The sequence below is a fragment of the Vicia villosa genome, unplaced genomic scaffold (assembly GCF_029867415.1).
Source record: "Vicia villosa cultivar HV-30 ecotype Madison, WI unplaced genomic scaffold, Vvil1.0 ctg.003781F_1_1, whole genome shotgun sequence".
NCBI lineage: Eukaryota > Viridiplantae > Streptophyta > Magnoliopsida > Fabales > Fabaceae > Vicia > Vicia villosa.
The window spans coordinates 18,347-37,492 of NW_026706298.1; the positions used below are offsets into that span (position 1 = coordinate 18,347).

The 19,146-nt window shown below is 35.5% G+C and overlaps 1 protein-coding gene across 2 annotated transcripts; it reads left to right on the forward strand.

Moving 5' to 3' along the window:
• Positions 1 to 75: 75 nt before the first annotated feature.
• On the forward strand, positions 76 to 8,049 carry LOC131641498 (DDT domain-containing protein PTM-like). Of its 2 annotated transcripts, XM_058911801.1 has the most exons (10): positions 76 to 970; positions 1,602 to 2,264; positions 2,496 to 3,705; positions 3,804 to 4,077; positions 4,614 to 4,744; positions 4,834 to 5,288; positions 5,407 to 5,435; positions 5,751 to 6,230; positions 6,316 to 6,852; positions 6,973 to 8,049. In XM_058911801.1, exons 1-10 carry the CDS (start codon positions 165 to 167, stop codon positions 7,533 to 7,535), a joined length of 5,148 nt encoding a protein of 1,715 aa, XP_058767784.1. In that variant the 5' UTR covers positions 76 to 164; the 3' UTR covers positions 7,536 to 8,049. The 2 variants fall into 2 exon arrangements, with proteins under 2 accessions (XP_058767784.1, XP_058767783.1); XM_058911800.1 differs by having other exon boundaries at positions 77 to 970; positions 6,316 to 8,046.
• Positions 8,050 to 19,146: the final 11,097 nt, after the last annotated feature.

Here is a 19,146-nt window from a genome sequence, read left to right on the forward strand (position 1 = left end):
ACCCGCTAAAATTTACGTTTAAACGGGCTGATGACCCAATCATCAAACAGCCCTAGTCCGTCAAAAGCGCGCGCTCACGCCAACGCTCTTATTCTTTCATCATTAGAAGCTGCAGATTTTTCAAACCCTAGCTTCTTCACCCAAACCCTAACTCTTCACATTCAATGAAGCTTCCGCGAAAAACCAAAGCGACGGAACTGCCTCCGGCGACAGAACCGCCACCGGCGACGGAACCACCGTCGGTTCCGAAGCGGCGAGGTCGACCGCGGAAGCAGAGAAGAACAGAGGATGGAACGGTTACGGGTGTTTCGAAGAAGCCTAAGCCGATTGTATTGATTGGACGATACGTTTTGAAGCAGTTTCCAAAACGTTCTCGAATCGGAAAAGTTGTAAGCTACAAGATTGGTTTATATAGAGTCGAGTTTGAAAACCGTGTTTCTGAGGATTTGGATAGTAGTGTTATTAGGAAGATTCTTCTGGAGGATTGTGAGTTCGATGAAGATTTGATTCGGAGGAAGAAGAAATTGGATGAAAGGTTGTTGCAGAAGATCGATAAGGCGAAAGAGAAGGAGAAGAAATTGTCTGAATTGCGTGCGGAAAACAAAAAGGAACAAGATGAAACGGGAGATGTAACGGACAATTCCATGGATTTAGGTTTGGAAGCTGAAAAACGGATTGAATTGCCAACTTTAGACTTGCCGCCGAAGTTGCAGTTACCACCATCTTCGGGAACTATTGGTGTGCCGGAGAATTATGTTTCACACCTGTTTTCAGTTTATGCATTTCTAAGATCATTCAGCTTTCGATTGTTTCTGAGTCCGTTTACTTTAGATGAATTCGTTGGTGCTCTTAACTGTCGAGTATCAAATACATTGCTTGATGCTGTTCATGTTTCTTTGATGCGTGCTTTGAAACGTCATCTGGAAAATCTTTCGGCCGAGGGCTCGAAGATTGCATCAAAATGCCTTAGGTAATAATTTTTTTTCTCTCTTGATCAACTTTTGATTTTATGCTGTGGCACTATCTTATTTATGCTGTAACTTAATCATGCTTTCGAATTTAGAGTTCTAAATATTTAGTGATTTATTTATTTCAGAACTATAAATTGATAGAGGTAGGAACCTACATTACTATAGGTGCAAAGTTGATAGAGCTCTAAATTTTTGTTTTGGATAAAAACAGCATGAAAGTTAAGATTCAGAAGGAGGTTATGCATAAGTACTTATGAGTAGTTTGTTACTTTTAGTGGAAAATAACACATACAACACCTATGATAATGTCCGTAAACATTGTCATACATCCGTTAGTCAGCCTAATATAACTTGGAACATCCTTTAAGCAATGTCCGTAAGCATGTTATGTGTATTTTTTTGGAGTCTTCATGATTGTTGTAAAGGAATTTGAAAGCGACCGAATGTGTTTTTGATTCCCACTAACTAGTTTTCAGAGGCAGGAGACATCAAATCATCTACATAATTGCAGCATTCTTTTAATGTGTCTCCATTTGTGCACCACCATATACATGCTCGTGTTATTCTTTTTGAGATTGTTATTTGTATTGAAAAAGCTATCAATTTGAATTTGAATATGTATTATTCCAGGTACAGTGATTGGAGCTTGCTTGATGCATTGACTTGGCCTGTTTTCATAATTCAATATTTAACAGTTAATGGATACACCAAGGGGTCTGAGGGGAAAGGATTTTATACTGAGATTTTATGTGGTGAGTATTATTCATTGCCCGCAAGTAGGAAGTTAATGATATTGCAAATTCTCTGCGAAGAGGTTTTGGAGTCCGAGGAGCTGAAAGCTGAAATGAACATGCGTGAAGTATTAGAGGTCGGGAAGAATTATGATGATGAGGACATTCCTCTTGCAGAAAATGGACCACAAAGAGTCCATCAACGACATGCCAAAACTGCTGATTGCCAGGATGAAGAATCTCTGAAGTCTGTTTCAAAATTAGATGCTGTGAACTTACCTGGTAATTCTGAGGACGAGGTTGACGATAATGGAGATGAATGTCGCCTCTGTGGCATGGAGGGGACCTTGCTTTGCTGTGATGGATGTCCCGCTGTTTATCATTCAAGGTGTATCGGTGTGATGAAGATGTACATACCAGAAGGGGCATGGTATTGTCCAGAGTGCAAAATAAATATGACTGGGCCAACAATTGCACGAGGAACATCTCTTAAAGGGGCTGAAGTATTTGGAACGGATTTATACGGGCAGCTTTTCATGGGTACTTGCGACCACCTACTTGTGTATGTTCAAAATCTATTGCGTTACTTTAACTCTTTCATTTGTTATGATGGATAAATGTGCTTTACTCGAAAGTTAATGAAATTCAAATTCCAGATGTATTTTCTTCTCATAGACTTAAATTTCTGCATTGGTTATGTTCTGTTTTACTTTTTTACTTTTGGCCCATATTGTCCCCGTAACTGCAACTGCACTTATAATTTCAGGTTCTAACGCATGATCCATGATTGCAGGCTCAACGACAGCAGCAGTGAGTTTTGTCTTAAATACTACAATCAGAATGACATTCCTGAAGTCATCCGAGTGCTTTATGCTTCCATGCAACATAGACATGTATACTCCAGTATTTGCACAGCGATATTACAATATTGGAATATTTCAGAAAGCTTCTTACTCCCATGTTGTCCAAACGGAGTAGCTATAAGCTCAGAATATTCAAAGATAGATGAAAACACCTCTGCTGCATTACTTCCTCATGTGGTTGAAAATGACCATAAAGGTGTTAGTTTCGGTAAACCAGGAAATGGTCTAGCATTTGTTAATGGGATTTGCGATGATAATATGGTCCCATCCCTTGATGCTTCGTTGGTTACCAGTAGTCCCACTAGTGAAGCCAGTGACAATACTATAACTAAGGAGTCCCCTAGCACGGATATGAAACTTCAGAAGGAAACTGTGACGAATTCTGTTCTTACTGTTAACCACCTGTCTGATACAAATTCCCCAAATGCTGATAAAAGATCAACTGCGCCTATTCTTGCCAAGTCCTCCTCGGTAAGCAACCAATTTATTAATCAAGGGCATGCAAATGACACGGGGTTGCCTATGAATTTGTCTTTGCAAACTAAAGGTGATCAAACTGGTTTTGGAAAGAGCAAAGGAAATATAACTAATGATTTTGTGTATATGGGTTGCTCCTATAAACCTCAGTCATACATTAATTACTATATGCATGGTGATTTTGCTGCATCTGCTGCTGCTAACTTGGCCATTCTTTCTTCAGAGGATTCTAGATCAGAAGGTCACGTGACTGACTTGAGGAGAGCTACATCTGAAAACGCTAACTTGATGGAAAAAGCATTCTCACTAACAGTTTCACGCTTCGTTTGGCCAAGTTCTGACAAGAAGCTTGCGGAGGTTCCTAGAGAGAGGTGTGGCTGGTGCCTTTCTTGTAAAGCCCCTGCTTCAAGCAAGAAAGGATGCATGTTAAATCATGCTGCTATATGTGCCACCAAAAGTGCCACCAGAATCTTTTCGGGTCTTGCTCCTGTAAGGAGTGGAGAAGGAATTAGCCCTACCATCGCAACATATGTCATATATATAGAGGAAAGCTTACATGGTTTAATAGATGGGCCCTTTCTTAATGGAAACTATAGAAGGCAATGGCGTGAACAAATGGAAAGGGCCACATCATTTAATAACATAAAGCCCCTTTTACTTAAAGTAAGTAGTCTTATTCAGTTTTTCAAAATCAGGGATATTTTTAATTATTTAAGGTATAATTATATGTTTTTGTATGTGTAATAAATTTTCATTTTCAGCTAGAAGAGAACATTCGCTCAATTACTTTTTGTGGCAAATGGTTTAAGCTGACTGATGAGTGGTTGGTTGAATCTCTTACAATACAAAGTGCTACATCTATTGTTGGAACAACACGGACACGTGCATCATGCGACATATGTAGAAAACAACCTATCAAATATGCAGTTGACCCTCTCCGTGAGAACTTTGGCTGGCGGAATAGCAAATTTACCAAATCTGTGTTTCAGAAAGCTGCATTGCCAAAATTCATGGTCAGAAAAGCAGCTCGGCAAGGTATTTCTTTAAATACATGTTAATTCTACGATTAACTGGGAATGAATTATTGGCTACTCCTCTGATGGGTGCACAGAACATAATGAAGCAAACTGATGGAATTTTATTGACAATATATGAATGGGGAAAATACATCATAATGGAACAGAAAAACAAATCTAGTAGAGGGATACTCTCTCTAATGACAGATTGCCAAGGCGATTATTCTCTTACACCATATTGTTTTCAAAGTTTGAAGTAGTATTAATTATTATTTTGTCAAATATAGCTCTTACTATTTATTGTAGAGGGAGATATATGTGAAGTGAAATAATAAAGAGTTCCGTTTAGGAAAAACCAAATAATTCTATCAAAAGTAACCAAAATTTATTGATTTTATTTCTTGGTACGTGTAAACAATCTTAAAACAAAAATTACAAAGGAATGGAGGTAGTAAATAAATTGACGTCTGGTTGATCAAATTTAATTTTTCCATTTTTTGGTTATTGTTTAAATATGTTTGGGAATAAAATCACTAATTGTTGTATGGGCAACAGGTGGTTCAAAGAAAATTTTGAGTATTATCTATCCTGATTCTGGTGTCTCTGAAATTCCTAAGAGAAGCCGACAGATGATTTGGAGAGCTGCCGTTCAAATGTGTAGGAATGCATCACAACTTGCACTGCAGGTTCCCCTTTGATTATTATAAGATGTATCACAGTATATTGGATCTGACAACAATAACTCGATGATGTTTGATATTATTATTTGTACCAGGTCCGGTATCTGGATTTTCATATCAGATGGACTGATCTGATTCGGCCGGAATATAACCTCCAGGATGGAAAAGTTCAAGATACTGAAGTTTCTGCTTTTAGAAATGCAAATATTTGTGACAAAAAACGTGAAGAGGGAAAAACATTATATGATATAGATTTTGGGAGCCAAAAGCATATTCCTTCTCGGGTATTGAAGAATGCTAAAATTGATCAAGGGCCAAAAGGAGGGAAGTACTGGTTTTTCGAAACACGAATTCCTTTACATATGATAAAAGAGTATGAAGTAAGCAATGAAAAAGAGCCATCTTATAAAGATAACTTGAATATTGCATCTCAATGGCACAAAAGACGGTTGAATGCTATCTTCACGGACATATTTTCTTACCTCACTCACAAGAGAGACAATTTAGACATGCCATCATGTTCTGTATGTAAGCAGGATGTTTTTTTTAGGTAATTACCCTAACTTGGTTCTAGTTTTTCACATGATTCTACGGTATCCCTTCCTTCTTTTCTTTTAACATCTCTTCACTCTAAAACCTCAGTTTCCCCCCTATTTTTTTGTTTACAGGAATGCTCTCAAGTGCAGCACATGTAAAGGTACCCCATTCATCATCCTTTCGCTTACTATAGTATTCTGTTATAGTGCTTTTGGGAATTCTTGAAACGAGACATTTTAGTTTCTTATAAAATGAATCGTTCTCTTCCTAGAATAAAAACAAGTAAAAAATAAAAAATAAAGAGTCACTAAATTGTGTCTCTTCATCTTTTTGATTTTGTATGTGCTTTGGTTTAACATTTTTTTTCCATATATTAAAGTACACAACACAGTAGTTATATCTGTAACTACTATGTTCGAGATAATCATCACCTTCTCTATATTTCTAATATCATATGGGTGGGTATAATTGTCAGGTTATTGTCATGAGGGTTGTTCAATAAATCCAACTTTCCCTACATATACAGACGTTGAGTTCTTGACCACATGCAAACAATGTTATCATACCAGATTACTTGCTCAAAAAGAGACCAATAACAAATCTCTAACCAGTCCCTTATTGTCAAAAGGACATGAACACAGCTCCTTGCCAATTTTGAAGGGACTAAAGCCTAAATGTGATAACCAAATACTGTTATCTACCAGGGCAAAGGATTGTCGATCTGACATGGAAAAAGTTGCTTCGTATTCCTCTCTGGAATCAAAAAGTAGTCGCAAAAAATCTTGGGGTATTATATGGAAAAAGAATAACAGTGAAGATTCAGGCCTTGATTTCAGGCTAAAAAAGATAATTCTGAAGCGGCGTACAAGCTTGCCTCAATTGGAACCTGTTTGTCAGGTGTGCCAAAATCCATATAGGCCCGATCTAATGTATATAGGCTGTGAAACATGTACCAGTAAGTATTTTTCTCTGGTTGTAAATGATAACACTTTTTAACTGCTTACAATTTATTATCTAATCTTTGTATGTGGGCTTTTCAGGGTGGTATCATGCTGAAGCTCTTGAACTTGAAGAGTCCAAAATATTTTCTGTGCTTGGCTTCAAATGTTGCAGGTGTCGCAAGATAAAGTCACCTGCATGTCCTTACTCCCAGGCTTCCAAGAAACAAGACTCTGGAGCAGATTCTGGTTCTGGAACACTAGCTGATGCAAGCGCAAGTGAGCCTGATACGCCGATCTTTCTTGCAGAGGAGGTTTCTAAATGCAGAACACTAGGTAATGGAAGAGCAAGTGCGCCTGATACCCCGATCTTTCCTGCAGAGGTGGTTTCTAAAAGCAGAACACTAGCTGACGCAAGAGCAAGTGAGCGTGATACTCTGATCTTTCCTGCAGAGGAGGTTTCTAAACGCAAAACACTAGATGACGCAAGAGCAAGTGAGCCTGATACGCTGATCTTTCCTGCAGAGGATGTTTTTAAACGTAGAAAACTAGCTGACACAAGAGCAAGTGAGCCTGATACCCAGATCTTTCCTGTAGAGGAGGTTTCTGAACGCAGAACACTAGCTGACGCAAGAACAAGTGAGCCTGATACCCCGATCTTTCCTGCAGAGGAGGTTTCTAAACAAGAGAACAATCCTCTGTCATTTTTTCTTTCAAATGTCGAACTGATTGCAGAACCCAACTTTGAGGTCGATGCAGGAATTGAGTCTAACCTCGTCTCTCGGTCAGGCCTTCAGAAAATGCCAACTAGAAGCGCTTTTAAACCCGAGGGGAACAGTAATGGCTCTTTTGGAGGTGAAATTTCAACAAAGGATGAAGTGGATAATCTGCCTGCAGAGGTTTTCCCACCTTTTGTAGAACATGACTCTCTATCCGCTCACTACAATCTTCTGAATGACTCGGAAATTGTAGATAATGAATACACTGAGTTTGAATCCCTAATCGAGTCTAAACTTATGGACCTAGATTATGGGGAAACTTATGCACCCGGTGACTTGTCAGGATTTACCAAAGATTCTTGTACATTCGATGTTCCTGAAGAACTTCTTGCATCTACTAGTTTAAAGAACAACCAGGAACCTACAATTTCATCAAATCAAAATGTTCATAGTTGTACGGAATGTTCACAAACGGAACCAGCCCCGGATCTCAATTGTAAGGATTGTCCGAAGTGGATTCACAAAAAGTGTTCACGCTGGATTGAATCACCATCTATGCTTGAAGAAGAATGGAAGTGTGGTGATTGCAGGGATTGGTCGTAGCTGAATTAGTCACCATCTCAACGAACAACCCAAATGTTCAAGAATATGGGTATGAACTAGTTCAGGTATAGACAAGGTGCTGTGATTTTTCTTGTCGTAGATCATCACAACTTCCCCAGCAGACCAAATTTTGTTTGTGATTTACTTTCAACAGTTGAGTTTGGTTGAATGCTCTAGGGCATATAAACTGAAGTTATACTCCCAAGTTTCTTTTAGGATTCCTTCCCCCCCTGCCCCGACATTGTTTGATTTTCAGAAATCTGTTCCTTGGGAGATAAGCAGTTTTATGTTGCTTATCTGATAGTATTTTTTATACGGGTTAGTAATGTTCAAAAATTTTGTTTAGGATGAATGTATGGTATTCCCATTTATTATTTTTTGGCAAAGATAATGTAATAATCGGATAATTCCCATTTATTATTTTCTCAAAAATAAGACATCACAGTATGTATTAAAAATTATGGTGAATGTATGGTATTCTAAATATTCAGTTATGGTTGGAGAGTGATTTTCAATAGGTACGAAAGAAATTTAAAAACAACTTGTGAACATGTTATTTGATAACTTTACAAATTCTTTTATTCTTTTATTAAACAGCTTAGCACATATAGCACATATTTATGATAGTTAAGTTCTAATAAGTCAATCTAAACGTGTTTTTGTTGATAAGTATGTTTCATATGTACTATTTCTATTTATTGCTTTCAATAGTGGGATGTTTCTCCTCTAAGACGATTTCTAAAGAAATGAAGCAGGATTTTAAAATAGTAAAGCTTAATTCAAGTTTGTGATGTTTATTTGCCTTACTTTATATATTCTTTGAGTTTGTGTACGAAATAATAAATTTGATTGTTCCGAGATAATTACGCATGAACTTAATTGAGATATTTTATGAGAAAGTAATAAAGAACTAGATACATTAAACATTGTGCATGAACTTAATTGAGATATTTTATGAGAAAGTAATAAAGAACTAGATACATTAAACATTGTGCAAGCTCCTAGATAGGGTAGTCGCTCAAAATAAACCTATAGGTCGCTCAGTTGAATTGGGGGCTAGTCGCTCAAAATAAACCTATAGGTCGCTCAATTGAGTTGGGTTGTTTGAGGTGAACCACTCGATAGGGCGAAACCCACAATTCGCGCCACCTATCATACATGGTTACAATGTGGCTGAGAAATAACAGTTAGAGAAACAATCAAAGAGGAGTAGTTGCTCTCTCCACGATGGAAGGAGGATTCGTCACTATCCGTTCCAAGTTTGGTCCTAGGAAAATCGCTCTCAACCTTTCAGCCCAAATTTAAAATACTAATAATATACTCGTTTAAAGTACAAATGCTTGATAACTCCCAATAGATAAGAGTTATCAGAGATTTTAAGGCTGTTCAAATATTGAGAGCCAACTCACGTGAGGTGAGAGGCTACTGTATATCTGTATTTCTCTAAGTTATGGCCCATCATTAATATTATGATGCTAATGTATTTATAGTCACATGAGTCTGAAACCCGGTCTTTCTATTTAGAGTTTGACCTAACTCATCTTTACAAAATCGACTTGTAATGTGAGAGATGTCACCGTTGGAACAAAATTGGTTTATACCATATCCTTTAAGTTTTGATGATAACAAAGTATTTGAAGAATAATTGGGTAGTCTAATGTGTGTTCAAGTGTGCAAATACAAAGATCAATATACTGATTGAAAGTTAGTTCTGAAACTGCATTGAACATTGAAAGAGAAGCTTTTTAAGAGGCAAATTCTGAAGATCAAACTCTAAAAAATCAACTTCTGATTAAGATGATCAAAATCTGATATCTCCAAACTCTGAACAAGCCATCTTATGAAGAGTCAAAGTATGAAGGATCAGAAGTCAAGACTCAGACTCTGAAGGACAATAGCCTGAACACAATCAAAGCTCAAGAACCGAGGAAGTTAGGACACGTCGCTATCAGACTCTGAGGTCAATTTTTCTTGTTCTGATTACGAGATAACTCAACAGAAATTTGCAGAAGACTGAACATTTGCAACTGATAATTCCTTTTGTAGCAAAGGAAGTTCAAATGAGTTTGTAAAAGCATTATCTATTTGAGGAAGCTTTGCAATGGATCTGTTGATGCTTCTCTACAACGTTTCTCTTGTGTATGAAGAACTCTCCAACGATTCTTTCATGGAACTCTTTAAAAAGAGCTAGATATTTGAAGAAAGATACAACAATGCGCATTGACAAGAAAAAGAGAAGTTACTCTATCAAAACAAAAAGCACAAGCTAACTTAGAACTTCTTACCATTGTACATTCTTAGAAGTTCTTAAGTCTTAAAGTTTCCTGTGTTGTAATTTGATTACACCTATGATTGTATATCAAGTATAACTATCACTCTATCACTATCATTTATTGGTTAGATATATTGTTAGAAGTCTATTACTTGTGTGCTTAAGCTATTGTGAAGTCTCTTACTTGTGTGCTTGAGCTGCTGTGATGTCTTTTACTTGTGTGCTTGAGCATTTGTGAAGTCACCTTCTTGTGTGCTTAAACATTTGTAAAGTCTCCTACTTGTGTGCTTGAGAAATCTGAAGTCTCTTGATTGGGTGCTTGAGCATTGAAGTCCCTTATTTGTATGTTTGGGAGTTGGAAGTCTCTTGTTTGTGTGCTTGAGAAACTTGTAATTAGATTCAGTTATAGTAGAAATCTCTTGGAAGTGCAAGGGGGATGGACTACTCCTGTTTGTAGGAGGAACCAAGATAAATTATTTGTAAAAGTTATTATGCTCTGATACCGTATTAGAGTTTGGACTTACTCGTCCTTATAAAACTGGTTTGAGTGACGCTCTATATAAACGTTTTCAATGCTCTCTATCTCCAACCAACAGGGGACTTGGAATTTTCCCGATATCCTATAATTTAGCAACCACTCTAAGCACGGGTGGTTGAATCCCTAAAATCCAAGGGGTTTAGTTAAGCTCCCATGTAACTTCTATTGACCTAGTATATGCTCTACGCATGATTGAACGTTATGGACAAGGAAGCTTGAGGTTCAGGAGACACATCTGGACCAGGGGCGCTCAAAATGAAAGAGGGCGCTCTAACTAATGAAAGGGCGATTCAGAAAGGATGAGGGACCAAGCGTGTGACACTTCCCCACCCCAAAGATCTCTCTAAATTATACTACTACACAATTCCTCAAGCACAAGGACTCATAGATGCCAAAATGTTTTAACGTATGATTCGTCTCAGATCTCCGTTAAGAGCCTTTTTGAGGATTTGTTCCTACCTATAAGTCTTAAATGGTTCTTCTATGTGCTTCTTGAGTGAGACTTAGTCAAGTCCCTCTAGAAAGACGTAGTTGAGTTCTTCAAGCGAGGTTTAAGCATGCAATAATTGCATACAATCAATGAAGATTCTGCCAAGAAAACATGAGAGCCAAAATCTTCTAAAATAGGTCATATAATCAATTATATTGAGGCCCTAATTGATTAGACCCTATTGTTTGTTAGGATCTCACAAGTCTGCCATTAATGCACATATTTGACTTGGAGTCAAAGATCAAATTAGATTTTGTCTAAAATTTGAAGCGCTTAGGTTACCTAGTCGACTATCTAATTGATTAGCCTCTTGATTTTCATCCTCCTTAGTGTTTTTTTTATTATTCGGATGAATTTTTTCTTGGTACCCATGCTTCTTACACCCTTGCTCATTCTGGTTGCACCATTTTCTTATTAAATACTGGAAGCTCAAACATTTTGTTAGAGATTTTTTTTAAAAAATTGATGAGTTGATAATAAAAGTACTTAATTAAAGGTTCAATTTGAGTTTTCCGATTATTCAACCTTTAAACAATGTACTACTTTTATTACCAAATAACGTTAATATAGGCTCCCCCTTTCAAGGAAATGACGACATAATGTTGTACACCATTCTCTATGGAATATTGGATACACGGGTTGGTTAAACATGAGATAGATATATGCACTACAAACTTATCTTTTCCACTTACTAAGAGGTTAAATGATCATCATAGATCAAAGATGTTGAGACCATCCTCACTTAACATTTACTTTTATCACAATCGTTGATATACACCAACAGTTAACATCCTTGGATCACCAACATCATTATAGACACGCATTATTGTATAATCTAAGGTATACACTATTCTTTGCATATCTACATTTAATATGCTCTAAGGCTTCATTAAAGCTACAAAGCATCCATGCAAAGCACAATAGGTTTCCAGCTTTGGTACCCAAATTTTTTTAGGTCCTGGTGCGTTGGTGCTTTAGTGGTTTCCAAAATGGATCTACATATCCAAATTTATTGCAGAGAGAATATTTATGTATAGGTCGATTCACTATTAAATCGTTTACTATTTGTTCTACCAGACTTAAACCTTAATCCAATTTTATTTAAGAATGGTTTTTGACTTGATATAATCAAGACCAAGGTTTTATTTCCCCTTAGTAAAATTACTTAGAATTTAATGGAAATCTTTTACTTTTTTTTTATCGAGACACAAGTCTCACATGTTCCAAGTAGGTTTCTAATATTGGCAATTTTGTTAAGCATTTCATTACTCTTTTCTAGAAACTCAAGATAATATTTAAGGTCTAAGTTATGTTACTTAATATTATAATTTTCTTTGATTAACTTAGAACTTAATTTAAACAACTGCTTGTATGATAACTTTATTACCTATGGTCATCTTTTTTCGTGAGATGCTTTCAAACAAACTTCATCTTCTTCGTTGGTCAAAGATTCTTTGAAGGTTCTACCAGAGGTTGAGTCTTAGATGTTCCTCGTTGATGTTGAATATCTAAATGTGTTTTTTGTAGAGACTTTCTTCTCTCAAATATTCCACTAGATGGAGATTTTTCTTCATATTCTCTTCTAGATGAATTTCCTCCATTTGATGTTGAATCCTATGAGGATCGTTCAAATATGGAGATTGTTCTTTCGAAAGATATTTTTGGATTTAATTTGTCTTCACTAGAGTTTGTGATAAAGTTGATAGGTATTTTTATAGACTTGATCCCATTTCTTCTCAACAACTTCTTCCTTCTAAGAGTTTTCCGAAAAATCATAAAGTTTCACATCTCTCAATTTAAGGATTGAATCAAATTTTTTATTCCAATTCTTAAATCTTATTTATTCAATATTTGTTAGCAACGAAGGTTCTAACATTATTTCCAAAATATCTAAGGGTTTAAAAACATTTGTGAAAGAGAGATTCATCTTGTTTACCTCGAGTGTTCATTCTCTTTTGTTTGGTGCTTGGAGAGACTCCATAGATCATTTCAAGAGTATCTCACATTTTCTTGGCAAAGTTACAATTATGAACATGGAACAATTGATTATCATCGAAAGACATGGCTAACATTTTTTTTTGTTTTGAAATCAATTTCAAACTTTCTCTTTACCTTTATGGGACAAAGGAAATATGGTTTATCTACTACTTCACTATTTATGCGATGAGTAGGGTTCAACGGACTGTTAATTATAGTTTCCCATAATTCTAAATCAAGACTTTGAATGAATATTTTAAATCTAGATTTCCTTAGTTCAAAGCTATCACCATTAAACGAAGGTGATGTCTTTAGGAAAGTCATCTTTATAACAATAGTATTGGAAGTCATCCTCCACTTGAGACGATTAGTCTTTGAATATAAGTTAGGCTCTGATGCCACTTGTTGAACATAAGACTCCAAATTCAAGAGGGGGTTTAATTGTGGAGGGTTAAAACGCGATAGTTCAAAACATAGTTATTTTTTAAATTAGAGTTTGAAAACATTTAATAAAAACGTTTGAATATGCAATAGAAAATAAGGATAAATAAAATAAGAAAAGTAAAAAGTTTAGGGAAGAGAGATAACACAAGAGATTTATAGAGGTTCAATCTTAAAGAAGTAACTTACTACTCTCCATAAGAATTTATCTTGAGAGTGTTCAATAAATCTTGAGAGATTTTAGAAGGTTAAGCCAACGAACCCCCTTACAAAAGGAAAATAAATTTACAGGTTGACTTCCAACCAAACAATGAATTGAGGAATGACGCGAAGTCTTCGCGCCAAACAACGAACAAAGATTTGAGCGGTTAGTATCTAATCCAAACTGATATTTTGCACTGGATAATCTAGAATCAAGTTGGAGTTTCGAGTTGGCTATCCTTTGAACCGGGCAGAGGCTTTACACGGGTTGACTATAAACTGAACCAATATTGTTTATCGGGTTGATCTCGAACCTACTGGGATTTTACATAGATTGAACTAAAAAATCAAGTGAGATTTTATACTAGGATGAACTCGAACTGTTGGGAATATTTTTCTCTTGTTTTTCTTCACGAACACAAAAAAGGAAATTTTCTTTAATGGCATAGCTCACGAACCAAATTAGGACTTATATTAATCCCCAAAAGAGCTTTTATACAAGTTTAGCTCCAAACCTAAACAATTACTTTCTAAGAAAGAATAGTTTACTCAAGAGGAAAATAACTCTTATTAAATTTACCATAATTCTCTTTCTCATAACAGTTTTCTCACTAAACTCAAGAACGCTCTCAAAGTGCTATCGCTAAAAATATCTCAGAGCAAGAGAAACAATTTAGAGAGAAATTAAGAGGAAAGTGAGGCATCTCCGGTTTTCTGGTGTATTTGAAATGAAAGGGATTACCTCTATTTATAGACTAAGAAATGGTTCATTTTATAAAAAAAATCCATGGGAAAATTAAATGACCTAATCGATTAGGTACTTGCAATAATCGATTATTGCCGCCCTAATTGGAAGGTTTTCATAGAGAATCTTTACCATTCATTAAGAAATTGTTATAATCGATTATAAACTTAATTCTCGCTCATCTAATGTTTAGACATTTGTTCAATGATTATATAATTCAAAAACATGTCCTAATCAATCTGGTAGTTTCAAATTCATCTGGCTAGGTTAAATTTTTTTGGTGATTTTATTTGAAAAAGAAATGCTTCAAAACTAGTTGTGTGTGTGATTTAGCCATAATGCATCCAAAAAACACCCTTGTGTTTTTACAATACTCTTATCACTCAGAAAGGCACAATCAAACAAGCTTTCACTATTCCTCTCTTTCAAACTCTAAAGCTTTAAGTCCTTTTGATGGATATATAAATCATATAAGTATTTCATTTGAATATTCTTCTGTGTGAGGCTTGATATATCTTCGAGTCAGACACCATCATCATAGGACATCACTGGTGAACATAAATCCTAATTTTTTAGCTTGATTTGGAGGAATAACTTGATCACTCATCTAGGGAATCTTTGACCGCTTGAGTTAACTTCAATCAATGTTTGACTTCAAGTTTGTTACCAATATGTGTTGTCATTATCAAAATCATGACATCATCTGAGATAGACAAATCTTGCTTATCTTTGAGCTTTTATCACTTTTTAATTATACGTACAAGCACATAGTTCCATAAATTTTACAAGCAATCAATGAAAAACCCAATTTATCAGGTAAATATGATAAAATATTTGTATGAACTTTTTAACTGTTTGAGAAAAAGACCTAGAAAGCACCGAGAAAAGGAAAAATTCACCATTCAATCAAAATAAGGCTAAGCCAGAAAAAGCTAGCTAAGTCATGGCGCACTAAGCTAGAAAAATCTGGCTAAGTCACGACGCGCTAAGTGAGATGAGGCGGCCAAATATTATTTGGATGAGCTGGCATAACTTCATGGTGAAGTAATGTTTTACTAGTTAAGTGAAAGGGTAATGTACCCACCGAAGAATGGTATCTAGGACCAGCTGTTAGAAAGCTAGAATTGCTTAACATATAAGACAACATGCTCGCTAGGTGAGTATGGGAGATGCGCCTAACGAAAGCCCTGATCCACAATTATAAATAAGGGTCTCCTGTTCATTGCAAAGAGATTTTTAGTTAAGCGAGTTAGTAAAAATTGGAGTATGTACACCTTGGTCTATAATAGGAGAATAAGAGAGGGAGATTAAAGGTGGAACTGTTGCTCAAGTGATACGACAGATAAACTTCCAAGCTCGTGTTTGTAGGATTATCGGTACAACTTCGATGAATAAGCATAGCTAAAAATCTCTTTGTAGGGGGTTAGATGTAGTCATTATATTCATGTATTAAATAGGTCATGGTGTTTTATGTAAGTCTACTCAGGCTTTAATATTGATGACTATTTTATCTTAATGCATGTTTTAGATTTGCTATCTAAAATTTATTTTTCTGGTATGACTTGACATTCAAAAGGTGTTTGTCATTACTAGATCCAAAATTATCATCTACTGGATACTAAGGTCTAAACATAGGGTTAGATTCAATATCCACATGTACTGTAGTGAGATAAGTGCAAAGTCTTGTTGATTCATAATCATTAGAACTTAATGATTTATGTTGGTTAATAGATTGAGATATCAGTTATTAAGTAATGCACTAATCTCTCAATGTTGAGACCGATATGAGATACAAATGAGAGCAACAAGTGGTAATATTAATGGTTGAGTAAAGGATCATATTACTTACCTATGGTTATTAAAGATAAATACATAATTACAAATTCTACTTCTAGAAAGACATCTTAATGTTAACACCAAAATCTCCATTTTACTTTGTGCCATTTATTTTTTGTCATTTACTTTCATGCATCAAAACAACTATAAAACCTTTTCTACTTAAGAACTTTTGAACGGTATTTGAAAGTCTTTATGGATAAGATAATGAGTTAAATATGTTTTTGGTTCTTATAAATATCTCAAATTTTATTTTTAGTCTCTGTTAAAATGACATATTTTGATCCTTACAAAAATTTTATGCATGCTTAGTCCGTGTTATTTTCTAAAATTTTGAAAATAGTTTTATTACCCTTTAACTTTTAAGTTTTTGAATAACATTTTTTCATACATGTTTAGAATACTGTAAAATATTTATTTACCAAATTTTAGAATTTTTTAAAATAAGAAGAATTAAATATGAATTTTTTAAATTTCAAAAGATAATGATAAAAGTAATGAAAATCTCGACTTAGAAATCTCATTTTGAGTCCCTTTTTTTTAAGGAACTGTTTAGAACGTTCTAAACATGTCTGTAAAATAATCATTCAAATATACAAATTGGTTTAACAGCAGAGACTAAAACTACGTGCATAATAATTTTGTAGAGACCAAAACATGCCATTTTTTATAGGGACCAAAATCAAAATTTGGTAATTTCTAAAACCAAAAACATATTTAACCCTAAGATAATTATAAAACTTACTTTTGTGTTCACACCAAATCCCTCATCGTTGTCATGAATCTCACCATACAAATGAGTGCTTCGAGTCTTAGAGCTAGGAACGACTCACATCTGATTGCGAATCAAATCACTAGGGAGCATATGTGGAAAATGAATCCCTGATGATCAAGTATAACACAACAATAATTCAATTATCTGAATGTTTCAAAGCCTTTGAGATAACATATAAGCCTAGGGAATAAAACTTTTGAGCAAATCTCCTCTTAAAGCTTGCCAATAACAATAAATTAGGACATAATTGGAATGTCATACAAGAAACTCTAGTATTCCCTAGCATTAAGACAATAAATCAACGTTGTTGAAGTCGTCAAACCCATTGGTTGGATGACGCATGTAATTCGCTACCCGGTGATGTAAGAGTTACCTTCAAACTATATGGAGGCAAAGAAAGTCCAAAAACATGCAGCAAAATACACCATGGTGTTTGAGAAGCTCTATAATATGGGAAGGCTCTTCCCCATGCTAATATGTCTAAGGAACATGCGACATTCATATTGGTCGGAAAGCTCTTTCCAAAAACTAATGAGGGCAGGCTATTATTGGCCCACTCTAATGAAAGATAGTACAAAATTCATTAGAAAACGTGACAAGTTCCAGAGACATTCCAATGTACACCACATGCCAGCTGAAACTCTTCACTTTATCATATCGCGGTGGACATTTAATCATTGGGGTGTGGACATATTATGTATTTTCCCAATATCGTTGGGGCAATTGAAGTTCCTAATCGTTGGGGTAGATTACTTCACAAAGTCCATAGAGGTGGAAATCGTCTCCAAGATCACAAAGGGTTCAACTCTTCTATTGGAAGCATATTATATGCAGGTTTGGCCTACCAAAGGTCATCTTAGGCAATAATACACAATTTGTGAGCTTTATTTTGGTGAATTTATGCAATCACTTGAAAATACAAATGAAGTTCATCTTGGTCGTTCATCCGCATGTGAACGAGCAAGTTAAATAATGATATTAGGCGAGATAAAGAAAAAATAGACGATGCCAAAGGACTTTGAGCAAAAGATCCCCATAAAGTATTGTGGTCATATCACACCACTCCACATTCAACCATCAAGAAGACTCTATTTATAATGGTATACGATACTGAGTCCATGCTACCGATCAAAACTAACATGCCCATATGGAGGTGTGCTTAGTTCAATAAAGAGGAAAACGAGACAAAACATAGATATGTAGCTAACCTGTTGAGACCCATGACACCACCTTATTAGAAAATCCGCTGCAAAACAAAGGATCGTCAGAAGATACAACTCCAAATTGGTCCCTAGGAAAATTCAAGAAGGCAACCTATTTCTTAGGCAAGTGGAAGTTCCATCTTGCTTGGAAAAACTGCAACCTAACTAGGAATACTCACATTGTGTATGCGAAAATTACCTCATGGCGCCTACAAACTCGAAGATCTAGATGGAAAACACATCCCAAGAGCTTGGAACTCGGTTAACATGTAGTCAGTCATTTACTATTTCTTATTTAATAAGGCGAGAGGATTTGACACTCTTTCCCCCCATTTGGTTGAGGGTTTTTAACGAGGCACCTTATCTTAAGAACTGTCTAAATTATGATGTTAGATATATTAAACATATTAGAACTTCAATGAATTATCCTTGTTGCCTACGATGATATTAAACGTTAGAATTTTAATGAAGTTTCCTTGCCGCCCACGAGGCTATTGAATGCTTGAACTTCAATGAAGTATCCTTCCTGTCCATGAGGCTACAGAAAGTTTGAACTTCAATGAAGGTTATTGAATAATGGAACTTCAATGAAGTATCGTTGTTTTCTATGATGTTATCGAATGTTGGAACTTCATTGAAGGATCCTTACCGCCCTAAGAGGAAATATGTTTGTTGGACCTTTACTGAACGATCATTGCCGCCCTAAAAGCAATATGATTGTTGGACCTTCGTTGAAGGATCCTTTCCGCCCTAAAAGAAAATATGATTGTTCAACTTTAGTTGAAGGATCTTTGTTGCATTATCAAGAAACTTACTATTGGAATCCTCGTGAAATAATACTTCTCACCCATAAACAAGGTTTGAGGGACTGGCCCTATGCGAAAAATATATTATTGTAGGGTGACATAAAAGAATATGCCTCGAAACTAATTAAATTTTGAAGACAGAAATCTAAATAACATAAGGCAAATTGACACAAGGTCTGAACATTGTCTTTAATAAATATATTGAAGGGAGATGTTACATGACCCCTCTAACAGGGAAATGAAATAAATAGTACAAAAGAAAATGCCTAAGAGTTGAAAAAACTCATCTTTATAAAGTCTCGCCTGAGAAACTCGATTGTTTTAGTCT

What these genes read in the sequence shown, in the direction of transcription:
- LOC131641498 (XM_058911800.1), top strand. Translation starts at nt 165, where the DNA reads ATGAAGCTTCCGCGAAAAACCAAAGCGACGGAACTGCCTCCGGCGACA. An exon ending in ACTTGCGACCACCTACTTGT is followed by an intron (nt 2,265 to 2,495) that starts GTATGTTCAAAA and finishes CCATGATTGCAG; the next exon opens with GCTCAACGACAGCAGCAGTG. An exon ending in CAAGTGCAGCACATGTAAAG is followed by an intron (nt 5,436 to 5,750) that starts GTACCCCATTCA and finishes TATAATTGTCAG; the next exon opens with GTTATTGTCATGAGGGTTGT.